General features: G+C 43.1%; 1 protein-coding gene across 7 annotated transcripts; it reads right to left on the reverse strand.

Moving 5' to 3' along the window:
* Positions 1-1983: 1983 nt before the first annotated feature.
* LOC147204843 (tRNA (32-2'-O)-methyltransferase regulator THADA) lies at positions 1984-17237 on the reverse strand. 7 transcript variants are annotated; one of them, XM_086112336.1, is made up of 32 exons: positions 17029-17237; positions 16778-16949; positions 16613-16699; positions 16502-16529; positions 15996-16144; positions 15791-15913; positions 15248-15368; positions 14929-15074; positions 14760-14844; positions 14547-14683; positions 13712-13909; positions 12925-13642; positions 12271-12423; positions 11134-11243; positions 10900-11060; positions 10114-10277; positions 9878-10033; positions 9641-9792; positions 9416-9553; positions 9021-9125; positions 8682-8882; positions 8424-8574; positions 8101-8347; positions 6577-6813; positions 6295-6499; positions 5246-5434; positions 4814-5043; positions 4558-4716; positions 4206-4475; positions 3926-4128; positions 3396-3572; positions 1984-2143 (listed from the first exon to the last, which is right to left on the reverse strand). In XM_086112336.1, the coding sequence occupies exons 1-32, from the start codon at positions 17220-17222 to the stop codon at positions 2088-2090; spliced, it is 5622 nt and encodes a 1873-aa protein (XP_085968462.1). In that variant the 5' UTR covers positions 17223-17237; the 3' UTR covers positions 1984-2087. The 7 variants fall into 7 exon arrangements, 6 of the variants coding, with proteins under 6 accessions (XP_085968462.1, XP_085968463.1, XP_085968464.1 ...); XM_086112337.1 differs by lacking the exon at positions 1984-2143 and having other exon boundaries at positions 2948-3572; positions 16778-16822; positions 16889-16949; XR_015101024.1 differs by lacking the exon at positions 1984-2143 and adding an exon at positions 3666-3778 and having other exon boundaries at positions 3425-3572.
* Positions 17238-17300: the final 63 nt, after the last annotated feature.

Raw genomic sequence — 17300 nt, forward strand, 5'->3', positions numbered from 1 at the left:
TAATGTTTTCCGTGTTATTGTTTTATATTTATGGCCTATATTTGGGTTTCAAACGATATGTACTCAAATTTGACATATAGTGGTTAATACAAATGGCGTGCAGTGAACTACACCTAACACGAAGCACGCAAATTTCCTACCCCATACTTGCTGTGTATCATTTTATATCAGAAAATGGATGGATGAGTCTTAAACGTATGAACTGGAAGTGTTCCTAACGTCATTTGCACCAATTATATTTCTACGTATTATAATGTTTTGCTTGGAATAGTTTTTTAATCAATATTTACTGTAAATACAATATTTCGAGTATACGAATTTGCTCGAAATTAACTATGTGCAGAGGCGAAAAAAAGCGCGTGGTGGTTTTCAAATCTGATTGTTTTATATTTATGGTCTACAAAGATCTACCATAGGCATGACTTTACTTGTGCGTTAAGTTCCGATAAGATTTGGTAAAGAATGGAATACGTTTTAATTTGTGCATGGCTTCAGACTCCGTCGTAAACCGAGAACCATTAAATGCATACATGAACGCATCTACGAGCACGCGTTTAGCAACATGCAGTCTGACAAACAATCGTCAGTCGGGTATGCCACTTAAACCTGCGTGTTTACATTTATTACATTCGAACTGTACGATGACTTTTCATGTCTATACATAGCTTCCCATCTGGCCCACATTGACTCGTGGCTTTCCATTTATAATCCCAGTGGAGTCCTATCTGGCCCTAAGTACGCACGCACGTGTCCCGTGTTCTTCCCCTCCAACTCACGAGCGCTGTTTTTCCACTCAGCCAGAAAGTGCACCCCGCAGAGTCCCAGAACTGGCAGCTCCAGTGCATACCGGTATGTTCCCTTTCTTCGTCGGTGCGCATTGTTGGCAGTGCGCAAAAAGAGAGCAGCCAACTCGTGACACACTCAAGAATTCATCAGGCCACAGAAGCCAGGCACATTTTTCGGCACAGGGTTGTGCAAACACAGCAGCATCTGTTTGCTCTCCGTTTGGCGGGGTGAGGGTCTTTGGACCCTTTCCCTGCACGTGCAGTGGAAAAACGATGTCACCATCAACACAAACAACCCGCGGAAATCAAGTACATACACGATGCTACACACTGCACATCTGAGTGTACTTGTTTGGGTTTCTATATCGGAACAAATCAGATTTGGACCACTGTAGTCAAACACATTGTGTTCGATCTGTCATACAACTTCCACTGCTTCTGCCTTCAGTGAAAATATTGTTATACTCTATATATTTTTAGACACCCAAAGTGTCGACAAAGTAACGGTGGTCACTTGCAGAAATAGCACCTCAGCAGTTCCCTGACAATTCCAAAACAATTTGCATTGTACAGTAATTGCATATGGAGTCCTGAGAGGAAGGATAATTGGTGACAAAATGGAAAAACACTCCCTCTGTTCCCATTCCAGATGGTAAACATGCGCTTCAATGTGTGCACACGAGCCCAATACAAGCACCTACTTGGCATTGTTCCACGTTGCCATCGTCGGTTTCTGAATTAAACAGGAAGCAGGCAGGTTGCAGAGGTCCGAGAATCACATTTAGCAAAGACATTTTGGAATCTCAACTAGTTGCAAGTTTCACAACTGTGTAGGCATAAACACAACCTGTTGGCTGAATAATGAATTAGTGTTGCCAATTTGTTTTGCATTTCTGCAAAACAAACAACAGGAACAGGTGAACGCTCGCATTGAGTTCCTTTGTTCTTCCCTACTTGTGGAGCAAAGTTGAAACCATCATTTGCAATTGTTCTTCCGAGTTAAATTTTGGTTGTGGGAGTAAAAATAATGAATCCTCCTAAATGGAATGACTCACTTTTACAAAGCCGGAAAGAAAATATTCAGATTCATCACTATGCGTCATTGTCAAAAAAATAGCATGTCATTTGAGAAAACCCCCCCCCCAAAAAAACAACAAAACAACCCGCCTGTATCTGTCAGTGACTCATTTATCACACCCACCTCAAGAAGAAGCGGGAGGCAATTTGATGATGTAAGACTCAGCTAGTGTGTGGGCTGTCAGCAAGCGAGCACCCATCCTCTGCCAATTCAGAGCCAGTCCATCATCTTGCACTCTCATGCGGTTGGGGAAATGGCCACTTATGCGGGCACAAGGCCTCTAATGGAGCACATAAAGAACACAGTATTTCCCAGCTTGGCACTGAGTAGTCAGCCTCTCCCGACGTACTGCAGATACTGAAGATGCTCACAAATTGCAAGCACTGGTATGTACACTACTAAAACCATCCGGCAAATTGAAGACTAAGTCTTCAAGACTTCCATAAATACCAAACACAATGCATTGTGATGCGGAATGAAGGTAACATTGTATCAACATCACAATGAAATCCCTTTTTATGCCCTCACCTTGAAAATGTAGCAAATAAGGAAACTCATGAGGTCTTATAAAAGTGACAAAAAGCTGCACACATACTAGGACATTGATAAGTATAAGAAAAAATATATAGATATTTGTGTTTGTTTCAATGGATGGACATGCATTTTACACGTCCCACACAGTGCTCTGCTAACTGTGTGTAAGTAAGTGGTTACCAGTAAATAATGTTTTGTCTTGGTTTGATTTATTTTTTTTAACATGACTTTACTGTCCACAAGTTTTTATTTTATTTATTTTTTTTAAGGGGGGGGCGTAAATGAGTCATTGTGATCATGTATATTCTGCTTGGATAATCGTATTGAACATTTTGCATGTGCCTTTGAACTTGTCCTCCACCCTGTCTTTATCGGTAAATTTTCAATTTAAGAAACCTGTTTTTGTTTGTCTGTTCTTAAACTTGTTTTCAGTTCCATGAAGACAAGCATTTTTTTTTTGTTATCATATTGTGTGTGCAGGTGAATGTTGTCAAGTTTAATATATCCGCTCCATCATAGGGAAATAGTAATTGACAGAAAAACCTTTCAGAAGTTTGGAATGCAGTATATTCGTTAAATCGTACACATTCCAAAAACATGCATGTAAGGTGCATTGGGCACTCAATTGTTTACCTCTACCTCCTGTAAAAAGTTAGCTGGGAGAGGCTCCAGTTTATCCATGACCCTGGATGGATGGATGGAATGAAATTCGTACAGTAGCAGGGTGTTGTAGCTAAGGTTAGATAAGTCTATATTTACATTTTGCTAAAACAATAGTATATCACATACTCCTAAGGTGTCGCATCTGCTTTCGTGATCTTTTAGTCCATTAGCTGAATGTCGACATGGTGGATAGCAGCATCATACAACATTGAGGCCTGCCTCAAACATTCACGCTAAATTGCCTCATCTATCTTTGCTTAGTATCGAAAGTCCGTGGTATGATAGTCTGAGGTCTCCAGCCACTGCAGATGCTAGAGGAGATCTCAAGTGCACACCTTGCTCACTTAGATGAGTGCAAATATCCTTTAAAGTCATCTGGAGGGCTGAAGGATCACAAAGGTGTTGCAGACGGTCACAAGTTTTGGAAAGGTGGAGAAGGAAGGTGGCTCTCGTTAGCAAGCCGCTAAGGGTGTTGTGAAACCGGGGGTCCGTGAGAAGTGTCAGCATCTCAGCTAGAAAGACAACATCGTAACTCAGAGTTAATTACAAAGACCAATACTGTGGTTTTTGACTTGGCGAAATAAAAATACAGATGTTTAATTTACCGTAATACTGCCATATTAGGATGAGCATTTGAAATGTTGGCATTGTTTTGAGTTGCTGAGTGTCGTCTTGTTAAATGCTATCTTTTAGCATAGCTAGCCTATTTCGAGTTGTGCTGATGAAAATAATCACAAACACACCACAATATAGTACGGTTATAGAACAAATGACCTTCAAATGATCGATACAAATATTAAAACATAATCCATTTTGCGAGAAACTTGCCCAACACTGTTTGTATCTAGACACACAAGTGTGCTACCTGGCTGGAGGCTTTTGCACAATGTGAGGTTGTCGAGCAGCGGAGCAGCGTTCTCTTCCGCCCATGTGCTGAGGCGCTGTGCCATGGCTGAAGATTCAGAGTACTTTTCAGCCATAAGCAGCAGGTAAGGCAACACATATTCAGACATCACTGAAGGCTCAGCAAACACGTTGGCGTCATCCTGCTCATAGAGGCTTCCGCACCTGAGGAAGACGACACATAATGCTGAGCAACCTCCCGGTCAAGTGTTTTCTGATACCGAATCAGCGAAGTGACCCACCCACTGTCTGTGATTTCACTTAGCACAGATCTCAGGTCAGAGTGGGGCACATGGCACAGAAGCACCTGCAGTGTACCCGGTATGTCCCAGCACTCTTCCAACAACAATTCCAGCAGCAGCGGTATAGCCAGGTTGACCTGCATGAGGTAGAGCCTCCTCTGCGCTCCTCCTCCTCCTCTGGCGTGATGTAGCATGGAGATGAAGCGGGCGGCTTTCGTCCTCACCTGTTGGCTTTGGTCCTGCAGCAAGTACAGGCCTGTGCTCAGCAATCTGCAAGAGATACAGTTACCATTTGCTTCAAAGCAGCATTTTCGTATTTGTGAAAGACTGTGTGGGCATTTTCGAACCGCACTTGATCAAGAGAGTCGGAGGAATGAGATTGTGGCTCGTTAGAGGAAGGCCAGCCACACACAGCGCTTCAGCACAAGATAGTCTCAGAACTTCAGCAGCATCGGGGGACCGGTGAGTCTTCATTACACCACACCAGCGTTGGATTAAAGAATCCTGAGAACTTGTTTTGGGGAAAAAAAAAAGAAATTTATAAAGATTGGAGAATGAAGTGAGAGCTAAGCAGGGAGACGATGAAAGACGTAAAATTGGATTCTCACCACTGGGAAAGCAGGAGGCTTGCACCATGCAGAGCTTGGGACAAGAACTCTGACCCGCCTCTCTGATCCTCAAGGTCTCTCAATAACAAATCCAGACACTCCAAAAGAACAGACTCCTCAAGGGGGACTTGTGGAGGAGGATCCTCGGTGGCCATCACTCCGACGAAGGCTGCAACGTGGGCCCTGCGGTACTCCGCAATGGGGCTCAACAGTGCCTCCCTCAGACCGGACTGCAAATAAAGAGCACCGAATGAAACCAGGCTTCATCTGGTCAAATATGCTTTATGCTTGAATGGTACAAAAATAAGATGTGTTTGTGTGTACACTTTTCGTTATATATATTTAGAGCTTTTGCAGGTCCCGGGGGAGGTGCTCTTCACTACACATTATGAGGCAAGATAGACTTTGAACGGTTTTCAGCCTGTAACTCACCTGCAGCACACTCTGGATCAATTCTTTAAAGTGGGTGTTCAATGAAGCATGGTCCTGCACCACCCATGTGATCAATGTCAGCCTCAAATCACAGCTCGCCGTTCTAAAAGTTTCCAAAAGGTCAGGCGCCCACTTGGGGTCGGTACCGAGTAACTGGATGGCTCGTTGGTGAAAGGAAAACAAGCCAACCTGAAATGAAGGAAACAACCGTCAGTGTCACTGGTGAATAGATCTTGTTTATGTACTGTATAAATATTCCTCACCAACCTTTTGGGTATGTGTGTGTGTGTGTATTGGGGTCTTTTTCAGAAGAATTCGTGCCATTTTGGGAGTACAGTCGACCCTCGCATACTTGCAGTTGGACACCGGTAAATTTGCAATTTCCCTGATTTATTTTCAAAGGTGTGGTAGGGGTTGGTTGTTCCCATTTTTTTCTCCCCCCCCCCCCCTCCTTTAGCTCCCCACTATTCTTTGAGGAAAACGTGTACTGGATACATATCAGCATTTTATGAAGAATTATGAGGTTAAAAAAATAAAAATAAAAAATTCCCTCCCAAAGCACTTTAATGGCCACCGTAAATCAGGTATGACGCCAGGAAGCATTTACATAGTTTTTTTTCTTAAAATGGTTTAGTTTCAAATGCATGTAATCTTTATTTATATTCTATTCGATTGTCTTACTAAATAACTGGTTAATTGATTTCGTGTACACAACTCAATGATAACCGATATTCCTAAAATAAACCAAGCTTTTATATAAATGTAGCCGTTTTATTTTACGTAATAACTCAACATATACTAATTATCAACACAATTTCAATTTGAGCTGAAGCCTCGAGATTTGCTTGACATCCTGCACACATGATGGTTTGCACCCGCGCAAACCTTTTGTGGCTAAACTGTAGCACATTATTTATTTACATTTTACGTTCTGAACGACTCATCTATGATGGTCTATTCTACAGCAGCAAGCTAGCAATAAACTCCAAACACATGACAACATCATCCATAATGTGTGTTTAAAAACACATCACCACGGTATCACACACCTGAAGCCCCTGCTTGGGTGTGCGAAGCTCACGTATGAGAACGTCAAAGAGCGAGGAGAGAAAAGTCTCGCAGCAAAATCTTCTCAGTGACTCCACAACGTTAACATATGCTGCTCTCACCAGCGGGCAGCGCTGAATATCTGTGGCAAGCCACAGCGATGCCTCCACAGCGCTCACCGCTGCATGAAGCTCTGCTGTGGGCACACTGCAAAGACAAGACGAGCCAGCAAGTCAAAGCCTGGAGGGTCTGGTCAATGAATCAGGCCGAATTTAATGACTCACCAGTCTTTGCCGAGAGTTCTGTCCAGCACAGCTTGAATGTGCAGCAGTTGCCCGTGAAGCCAGTTGTGACAGCAGCGCTCCGGTGTGCGGGGCAACCGGGCCGTCAGATTGATGAGGATGTTCACATACTCTGACGGGGGAGTCATGGCGACCAGTGCCTTGGAGGCCATCACTCTCACACTGTAAATAGGACTGGCAGAGAGCTGGAGTAAAGGAGGCAGGAAGTCCGCCAAGGTTCTGAACACATAAAATGAGAGAAAACAGTAAGTTGCCTCACAAAATAATGTTTAAGATTTGTGTTGACCGAATCAATTCAAACACAGCGAGTGAAGCCTAAAGTAACACTATTTTAAAAACTTTTGGTGGAGAAAAGATACCAATTTCAATTGCGAAGCCACATTTGATATGATATTGAAATTACATTGGTGTAGAACACTGCAGCTCATGTTTGATTATTATTTTTTTTGCCAATATGCAGCATGTGTCTGATTTTTTTTTCATGCAGTGTGAACAGTACCATTTTTTATTTTCCAAATCTGACCTGGTCGTCTTTCAGTAGTGGATATGAATTGTATCTGTATCCGATGTGTCCACTGTATGAACTCTCATCCACACATCCGATGTAGACGCCAAGAAAAGCCAAATATGTGCACAGCGGAGGTGGTGAAGAATGCTTGTGAGAGTACTGACAATCATTTGTAAATGGGTTTTCGTAACGGTCCATGCTTTTATATTTGACTTTAATATGATCCACCCTAGGAATGCTTGGGGTGATAGTAGTGATTCATCTTCAGAGAGTCTTCATGAGTTACGTGTGGCAATGGCGTGATGTAATCTTTGGTTGACACCTCCATGAAATGAGGAGCATCAACTCACACAGTATGACCTATCCCCTTGTACCTTCTCCTGCCTTGGTCCTCTGTTGATATGAGATTATAAAATGAACCCCTACAAATGGGACCTTATTTTCTTCTGTAAACACTGTGCCATGTGACGTTGTTTTTTGGGACGTGTGCCACTCAATGTCTTGCTGTGTGCGCATGGGCGTCACATTATAGACGCATTCATTTTGTGTAATATGAACAAGTACATTAACTCATTCAGTACCAGCCAATTCTGGACCAAGTCTGAAAAGACGTTTAAAAACGTCTTTGGGAGTGAATGAGTTAAATGCAAAAATTTTAATTTAACAAAAAAATCTGAATTGGGCATCACACCCCGTAATGTGAACGTAACCTTAGTTGCATAAGTGGGGTGAAAAATAGTACCGTAAGAGTTCTAAGTATAATTCAGTGCAGTTCTACATACACCACTAACAACTATAACCACAATAAACACAATCGAATTGACATTTCTGTAAGACTGTGAATCAAAACGGTGCATCACTATATGGTATTTATGTTAGGTGGGATTTCTACTTGTTCCCATTTGTGCATTAGGTTATGGAAGTTCATCTTATGAAGCGGACAGTGAGTGGACAACTAAGCCTGCCATAGACTTTGATGTTGGCTCGTATAACCTTACTCTGTTGAGTCCTGTACGCCAGGTTGGAGTTGGGATAAAAGAGTAAGAATCGGGAAGAGTGACGGCTGAAGGCGGAGCCTCGCCTCCTCAGGTGGACACTGAAGGTCACTAGCTGCCTCTCGGAGCTCCTCGAGGAGGAAGAGTTGGAGCGTGGAGTAATGGTGGAAGAAGGCGTGGGGGGACATGCCATATTTAGTCCCACCCTCACTGCTGGGCCTCTGACCGAGCATCCGTGAGCAAAGAGAACCTGGTGAACACATCTCGCATGAGTAGGCCTACAGTCACGCACCATCCAGATGAAGAGTAATATGCTTGTATCCTACTGAAAAGCTGCAAAGCTGCATTCCTCATGGCCCAGCAGGGAGAACTAAGCAGAGTGAGAGCCAAAATGGCTACACTGGGTGCAAACTGAAGAATGGCGACACCCAAGCTTGAGCCACGTACCAGAGCCTGGAGCGTGTGAACAGCACACACCTGTGATGGACAAATGGTGCGTTACACACATCTGAACGCATTCGGATCTCACAAATGATTTGTCTTTTCAGTCAGAAAACAGTATTGTTGCACTTCTGCCCATGCACCTGTGGGAGGTCCAGTGTCTGGTCCCAGTTCTCAGGAAGTGGGATTCTAGACGTGTCCAGTAAGGTTTGCATGCTATGTGCCAAGAGTGGCCGTGCCGTACTGGGCTCCTCTGCAGACACGACGCACAGGATGAGCATCGGTAATCCTGCAGCCCGGCGGGTTACAGAAGTACAACTGGGAGACTGCACAACTTGTAACGCCTGAGGACATTACGGCGAGTGTGAGGGAGAGAAAAGGGGAGACAGGGAGATAGCCATAGAGAGAGCGAGACACATCCCATGTGTAAGATAGCATCTTCTACATTCATTCAGAAATGTGAGAATGTGCAAACAATTCACTTGTTGGAGCATCTGAGATGGTATATCCCTGAGCTCAGGTTCACTACTGCTGAGTAGAGCTGAACAGTATCTGGTGAAGCCGACAGAACATCCCTCTACTGCCCCCTAGTAACGAAAGAGAAGATGTACTTCAATTCACATCGGTATTTAAACATGCAATAAATAAATACAATAAAAACATTTCACACCCCAATGCAAATTTCTTATGAATTGATTTTTTAAAATTTTCATTGCAAAGATGAAGACTTCTGTTTGTACAGAAAGATTGGTTGTGTTGAGAAATTCATGGCTGGAGTGCAAACAAATAATTTGGGGGTGAATCAAAGAATTTTGATTGCAACTGCGGAAAAGAACATGCAAAACGCAAGGAGCTCTTGAGAGACACTTGAACATACCCAGTGACGGCATTTGAGGAGAATAAGTCTAAAAATAGCTGATGCTGTTTCTAGTTGTTGCTTTGTGAGAAAGCAGGTGTCGGGCTTGGATTCAGAGAGAATTTTCTCCACAAGTGATCCTAAAAGGATCCCTGTTTCCTAATGAGAAGAACAGAAATAAACGCATGAGCATTTAAAAGAAGTACGGTATTAACATGCTAAATTACCACGAGGTTGTGTTGGTACCTTAAGTGACACCCAGCAGCAGGTGAGAACAAGGCTGTGTTCTTCAGACAACAAGACACACTCCTCGCCGCCATCTACGAGATTTCCTTCAGATGCGTGGGCTATCAGAGAGCTGATGGCATTCCCCATATCACAGAAAGAAGGGGGAGCATCTAAAGGAGAAATCATTTCAGATTGTGCAGTGCGCCTTGTCCGTTAAGTGAAAACTCAAACCTGCTTTTTTTAATTGAAGATTACCACTTTCCGTTTCCTGCTGTCCGTGCAACATGCCAAGCAGAAGCAGCGAAATGTTCTTCAGCAGGCTCAGCAGATCAGTGATTAGTGTAGAACCAAGTGAATCAGAGATGCTGCATCTGTCATCCAACAAACATTTCTGCAGGGCGCTCAGAACTCCTGAAACCGAAGTCAAGACGGATTGAAATAAAAAAAGAAAAACAAATGAAATGGTGTTCAACTTTTACATTTAGACTGACCGTGCATAGGCTTGGTTCTGGCAGAGAGCATTACATCTGCTTTGGCTGTGAGGTAGTGATCCTTCAGCTCATTCACAAGGAATCTAGCAAAGCTGGAGGCCTTGATGTTAAGTACGCTGCTGGCACCAGCACTGTTTATTTTGCATTCAGGAAGGCCTTGCCATCTAAAAAACAAAAGAGCTGATAACTACCAACCAAGTATCTTCAGTGCTTTACACATTCTGAGGGAGGGACAAGCAAAAGCACACCTGGTATGCACACTCATGAGGTACATTCAGTAAACCTGCACCAACTAATAACATCCAATACAAGAGATTTATAAATTATACTTCAGATTATACTATGTTTATGATTGTAGTTGGAGCAGCTGTGTGGAACTCTACTGCAATGTAATATTAATATTATTGTGACGTCCAGGCAGATTTATTTACAAAGCCCTGAGCAGCAAATGAGTCTCAAAGGTCATTAGAGGCCCACAGTGGAAAAATACTAAAGTCATCCCCTGATTTAACCCACCCCAAGAAGGGAAAGGAAAAAAAATGACACACGCGTGTGCTAGAACATGTTAACTAGAACAGCATAAAAGTCCATTTAGCAGGACTATGTGTCGCAAGAAGACACCTTTGGGGAAGTTTTGTCACCGTACTTGGCGATATGGCAAGGTAACATTGTCGAAATAATGATGCAGCACAGTTCTACACAGCCAGAATTTAGGTACATATCCTGTGTCGGATGTCATTATACGGACCGGGACTACGTAATAATCCTTTGGGTGGTATGGCTTACTTGTGATGCAGGACCTTCATCATCAGCGCCCCCATCTGAGCCTGCTGGACCCGAGGACTGCACAGAAGCTGCTTGGTACGAACGAGCAGAGCCGCAGCGACATCGGCAGGCAAAACAGAAGGGAAAAATCTCACCAATAATCCTGCGGAAAGTTCCCGAATCTGAAAAAGGAAACATTTATTGACTTCTCTTAATCTGAGAAAGAGAATACAAATGAGGCTTGTGCAGCTCTACTTCATTCGTGGAATCTTCCAAACAGCTGATGAGGACCAGCAGTTTTTCTCTGGAGAAGAAGTCCCACTGTGCTCTTGACGTGGCGCAGGTGAAGAGAGATCCCATGTCCACTGGAGAAAACAAATCAAGGAATAGGGATGAAAGCACTCAGTTTCCCAATAAACCAAAATAACATTTTAAACAGCTAGTATTCATCCACCCATTATCCGTGGATCTCATCTTCACGAGCCCATCCCAGCTGTCTTCAGGTAGGAGGCAGGGTACACCCTGAACTGGTTGACAGCCAATGGAAGGGCACACATAGACAAACAATCATCCGCGCTCACACTCAAACCTAGGGACAATTTAGAGTATTCCATTAACTTGCCATGCATGTTTTGGGAATGTGGGAGGAAACCGGAGGAAACCCGTAGAAAACCCACACAGGCACGAGGAGAACATGCAAACTCCATTTGAATTATCTTTACTTTTGTTGTGCGCACTGTCTCTTTTATCTCAAGCTAAGTAGTGAATAAGGGTGCAATCAAGTGTGAGGGACTCCCTGGACCGGGTTATGCCTATCTGTGTGTGATACCTACTAGGGCTGTGACACACTAATCTTTTTGTACTCGATTCCCCTGTCGATTATTCCATCCATTACTTTGAAGAACAATATGAGACATCAGACATGTGACCAAAGCAGGAACTAAATCTTAATCAATTTAATTTAATTTAATTTCATAAATCATTTCAAAATAATGTCCTGTTTTAGAACATAGGGATGGAAATTAAAATCTTTTTTTATCTGATTCATTGAAAAATTAATCAACACATTCATGGATTATCAAAAATAACTAATTTGTAGCCTTAATAGATTCACAGAGAATATCACACACGGAGTCTGTATTCACTAATTTCTGCAGTGGATGGGAAGCGGGGAATTACTTAACCCTTAAGTCTCGTGGGTGTGGGAGGGGGAAAGAAAGGAAAAAAGAAAGAAAGAAAGAAAGAGAGAGCACTGCCCTGTACTGCCGTTAGACAGACAGACAGATACCACAGATCGATAGATAGAAGGATCGATCGGCATGGATACCTTATTGATCCCGCGAGGGAAATAATATTTCATAAAATTGATACATCACAGTGCCCATTACTGACCGGGTGGCTGTCCCTTTTTCTTGTCAGGGCTCCAAGTGTCAGTGCAGGTCTCCAGCAGTGCAGACAGTAACAGTAAGACAGTTTTCTTCCTCTGGTAACTGTGATTTGGTGTCAAGTTGCAGCATACCAGTTGGCTCAACCAGTCCACAAAACCTATGACAAATATAAACAAATAAAAAATGTTTAAATCCAAGGGATAGATTGTAAACGCGCTGAGATTTTGTGATCAGGCAGACCTGTGGCAAAACAATGTAAGATTTGCATTCAAATGCTTTTAAAACTGTGGTACATTCATGTCAGTTTGCCAAGACTTTGCAGGAATTTAAGTGACAGATATTTGTATTCCTATTATTAATGAAATTAATTGATACAATTCAAATCAAACTCTCATGTGACCATGAAAGCTTTTGATTTTTGTTATTCGATGGCAGACGTCAGTATTTTTGACTTCTGATCTCGTCTTCGCAATATTCTTTGCCGGATTTGTCTTAAGTGTCTTTGAAAGTGTAAAATCAAACTCGACAAAAATCCAAAAGATTAAAACGTTTCAACCAAAGTATAACATTGTTAATCTTTGTCAAAAGGAGTCTCGAGGCAACTTAGTATAAATTGCTGGGCTGCTAAGCATCATCTTACAAACAACAAACATCTCACCTATTCCCAAGGCGAGTATTTCCTGTGAGCTTTCCATCTGGCTGCTATTCCCTTTGCCCTTTTGTTGTTTGATGTGCGCCAAGCAGCCATCTCTGATCCGAACCAAAAATCTCCTCACCGCTGCTTGAAAATGTTGTCGGAAAAGTGAAGACTCTGAATTTAAGTTCTGAGGAATGAAGGTTCTCATTATTGACAGTTCATCTGGTGTTGGAATCTCTTTGGTCTTGAGGCTGCAACACAGTAAGTTGAGGGCGGCAAGTCGAATGTTGTCATCAGCAGAGCCCAGGGCGAGTTGGAGGATTTTCAGGGTAGAGCTCCCCTGCAGAACCCAGGGAGAACTCCCAGTCACAGCCCGGTAGCTACTCATGATGAATGCCCAGGCACAGAGGTGGCCTGGTGAGAACGGGTCCAGGGAGGCCAGCAGACGCTCCACAGCAGACGGGAAGACTTGGAAGGTGCAAGGGAGTAAGTGCGTTGAGCTGTTGTTTTGAAGAATATCTATATTTGAGGTCAGGGCCTCAAGAAGGACAGGAAGCCATCGTTCTGCCCACTTATTGCCCAGATCTGACTCTGACGGTGACTTTAGAGTGTCGCCAGAAAGCTCTTTTCTCTGCTGCTGGATCAGACACTTGTAAAGTTCCGACCCGCAGGGAGACAGGTGATCGTTTGACATGCACTTCAGGAGGTGATTTGGTATTTCAGCATAGTGATCCAGCACCTGCTTGATAAAAGGGTTGTGCATTAAAGGCCAGCGCGATGTTTCCAATGGAAAAGCATTCGAGCTCACCGTGTCAGTCCCCAAATACGGAAGGAGAGCGCAGAGGCGATGGTACTTGGCTTTGGATTCCCACGGGAGTTGGATAATTCGATGCAGCAGAGTCAAATAAAGAGGCTTCTTCGTGTCACCAAACTGCTCACAGTCCATGTCGTAGAGGTCCAGCAACAAGCTAAAGGTAACACGGGCACAGTCGGACACGCCTTCCACCTATCAGGGCACATCAAGACAAGCGTCTATAAGAAAAAAAATTATATGTTACAATCCTGAATGTGTATACACAGACACACTTCTTCATCAGCGATCCCATATGAGCACGTTGGACTAAACGTGGATGTTTTTTGAGGTGGTAGTTGGTGTAAAAAGTTTGAGAACTACTGCTTAATATCGTCACGACATAGATTATATCATAGTGTATATCTATATGATGCAGTTCAGTTCTACACCACTAAACGTTAACTACAGTTATAAACAAAGAATACTTTTATGCTAGTGTCAATCAAAGTTGAGCATGAAAACAGTGGATATAGTTCTTGGGTCTCATTAGATTTTGCAGGAGTACCTAATGTTGTGACCCAGTGAGTACATGTGTGTGAATTTGGGTCTATTTGTAGGATACACTGAGACTGACTATTGGGTTTGGCTTCAAATGTACTCATTTCAAACACAGTACATTTCTTGTGGGATTTTAGCGCGCCTGCATGAATGAATGAATGAATAAATAAATACTTGATTTTATAGATTTGTGTAGCAAAGAAATATTCATCTACCGGTAATCACTCAAATTAAATACATAATGCACACTACAAATAATGTAAAACTATACCAATAAAGTAGTTGAACTCACTGGACTTTCAGCACTGGTCCAAATAACAGAAATGAGCTTTTGCTGCAGGTTGCTGTCATCGGGCAGAAAACGGCCACCCGTCATCTTCCAGATATCAGGCATACATTCTTTGACCTTCTTCAGCCACAGTGTGAACACTGCAACCACGTGTCATGTTTGAACAGGTGATCTTTGCATGGAAGCACGTGAATAAAATGTCTTGCTATGACTCACCGTCAAACGCAAGGTAGTGGCAATTCAGCTTCTCTTCACACAAATCATAAAGTAGAGGAAACAAAGCATCCAGCAGTAAACTGCCCTGCAAAGACAACTAAGCATCGTTAGGTACATAAAGTCAACATGTCTCTCGGCTTAGGTGAATTATGCTGGCCTACAGATTTACCTCTGCGCCCTCTGCACAGGAACTGAGCAATATGTGAGGTTGACAGCATGTGAGGAGGCCCCTGCTCATTGCCAGCTGACCCAGTGCGCCTCCTGATGTGGGGCAACACTGCACCTGAAGGGTGCCCACAGTCAGCAGCCAGGGCTCTTGGGAAAGAAAACATTGAAACATTGTTAGAAACCGCTGAGCATGGAGGTGTAGAATTTCAAGATGAGATTTATACAAAAATAAAATAAATAGGAGTGAATTTTACAGCATCTCTTCACAGACTACACAGCTACTCCAAACAGGATATGGCTGGTCAGCAGAGATACCGTACCTAAATGAGAGCTCTGGAAAAGACTCCAAGCAGCTGCTGCACCTGCGCTGCTCTCTGATGCCGTGTTGATGAGCATGGCCATGGCGGTCCCGGCCAAAAGACGAGTGTCTCTGTTGCAGCTCTGCGGGACAGTAATGACAAGGAGGGAAGAAAAAGAACCAGGACACTGATTGGACCCTTCATTAGTTTTCACTTGCATTGTCGAATGAGATCCAAAACAAGTGCTGCATTAATTCAATTTTACTGACACTCAGAGAGGAATTCCTTGATCAAGCCATTTGTTACTGGGGTGCAAGTTTGTAGTGGTGTATAATTGGACTGCATCCCACTGAGTAATGTTTCGAACACAAGACCCCTCACATGTGGCTAATTAGCATGAATGCTACACCACAGCAAACCACAAATACAAGAATGAAAACCTAATAAAAATAACAGATTTTGACAAAACTAAAGATGGGTCAAGGAAGAAGAAAATGACATTATAGTGAGTGAATTCAGGCTTTAAATAATTGACGGCAAAATTAATTACCGGTAATCACAAACCTGTCCAAATATTATTTCTGCGAGAACCTGCAAGATTTTCTTCATGGCTGGGCTCCTCTCCATTTTTCCCCATCCCGCAAAAGACACTTCTCTAGACAAAAGCTGAAATATCTGGAGGCAAACCTGCGGAGATCACAAATTGGGGACAAGATGACGAGCTGTGATGGATGTCATGGATTCTGTGCATTTCCGAAAGTATACTAACCTTGACAGCCATGTAACATAGCTGCCCATCTCGCAGTGGCTCTTGTTGCACTATTAAAGGGAAGAACTTCGCCAATTTGTCCAGAAAGGCAGGACAAAGCTCCCGCCACACATCACGGCCCACAGAGCTAACCTCCAGGAACATACAAGCTAAAAGTGTAAATAAATGATAACATTACAACAACTTGTTCAATCTAAAGATATTGAAGAATTTTATTAATTATTCTGTCTCAACTAAGATACTGTTAAGAATGTTCAATTTTAGCTTGAGTGACTACATGAACAACAGCTCTCAGTATGATGCAACTTCTGTGATCAGAATCAGTGATGAGAAGGAACAAAATACAAATACTTTATATATCAGCGCACAGGTAACTTCATTTGTGATTTTTCTTTTAGACAAACTTCTGTTGATAATCCCTACATATGGAAAAAAAACTATGTACCACCACTACTACTACTGCATATAAAATGGCAGGCAAATGTATCAACATAGTGAACACAAACCTCTCTGAAGGTGTTCATGAGAGAATATCTGGAAAAACAGAACGGTCAGCATTAACCTGTGCAGCTTTTGGAAATGTCAGCAAAGTTTGAACGGAAAATGTTGGCGTGTACCTGCTCTGAGTGAACTATAGAACTCAAACAGGCGTGGATCTCTCCAAACACCAACTGATGATCCACCATCGCCAGACACTGCAACATCTGTAGAGAAGCAGGAAACATGAGTGAGATAACATTTCCATTTCAACAGCAAGCAGACTGCATACTGCGAGAGTCGACCTGGTCCACTTTTCTGCAGGCTGTAGATATGTGCACCATCTGAAGCTGCAAGCAGACGAGAAGTCTGACTACAAGCTCAAGGTGATCACGCGCCAGTACATGTAGATTCACCGTCTTCAACAGTTGGGCAGCCTCGTCCAAAATGCGCTCCTTGGTCCTTTTAACGTCGCTCCTGTTCATATTGGGTATATCGGGGGTACAATTAATGCCATCTCCAAGTCTGCGAATAGTCTCGACAGGAAAAAACTAACCTGGAGCACTCCGAAAGTTTATCGAAAACGCGCTCGAGCTTTGGGTCCTCGGCGATGACACAGTTTTGCAGACTTGTCAGAAGTTCATCAAAAGACATCATTTCAACTGTCACATTCGCAGCACACATGGGGCATTGACAACCGTGAGGCTGGTTTAGTCTCAGTACGTCTACTACCAGTTCGAAAGCTGTCATTCTGGTTTTGCAGTGACTTACTGCCACCTGGTGGACGGAGTGTGCAGGTTCTCTTACATGAACCAAGCCGGAACAGGG

This window comes from Hippocampus guttulatus, chromosome 5 (assembly GCF_054856545.1).
Source record: "Hippocampus guttulatus isolate MCC_2025c chromosome 5, RoL_Hgut_1.0, whole genome shotgun sequence".
In the NCBI taxonomy this organism is placed as follows: Eukaryota; Metazoa; Chordata; class Actinopteri; order Syngnathiformes; family Syngnathidae; genus Hippocampus; species Hippocampus guttulatus.

What these genes read in the sequence shown, in the direction of transcription:
- LOC147204843 (XM_086112335.1), bottom strand. Translation starts at nt 17,222, where the DNA reads ATGACAGCTTTCGAACTGGTAGTAGACGTACTGAGACTAAACCAGCCT. An exon ending in TCCTCAAATGCCGTCACTGG is followed by an intron (nt 9,126 to 9,415) that starts GTATGTTCAAGT and finishes TTTCGTTACTAG; the next exon opens with GGGGCAGTAGAGGGATGTTC. An exon ending in GGCGTACAGGACTCAACAGA is followed by an intron (nt 6,814 to 8,100) that starts GTAAGGTTATAC and finishes TTATGTGTTCAG; the next exon opens with AACCTTGGCGGACTTCCTGC.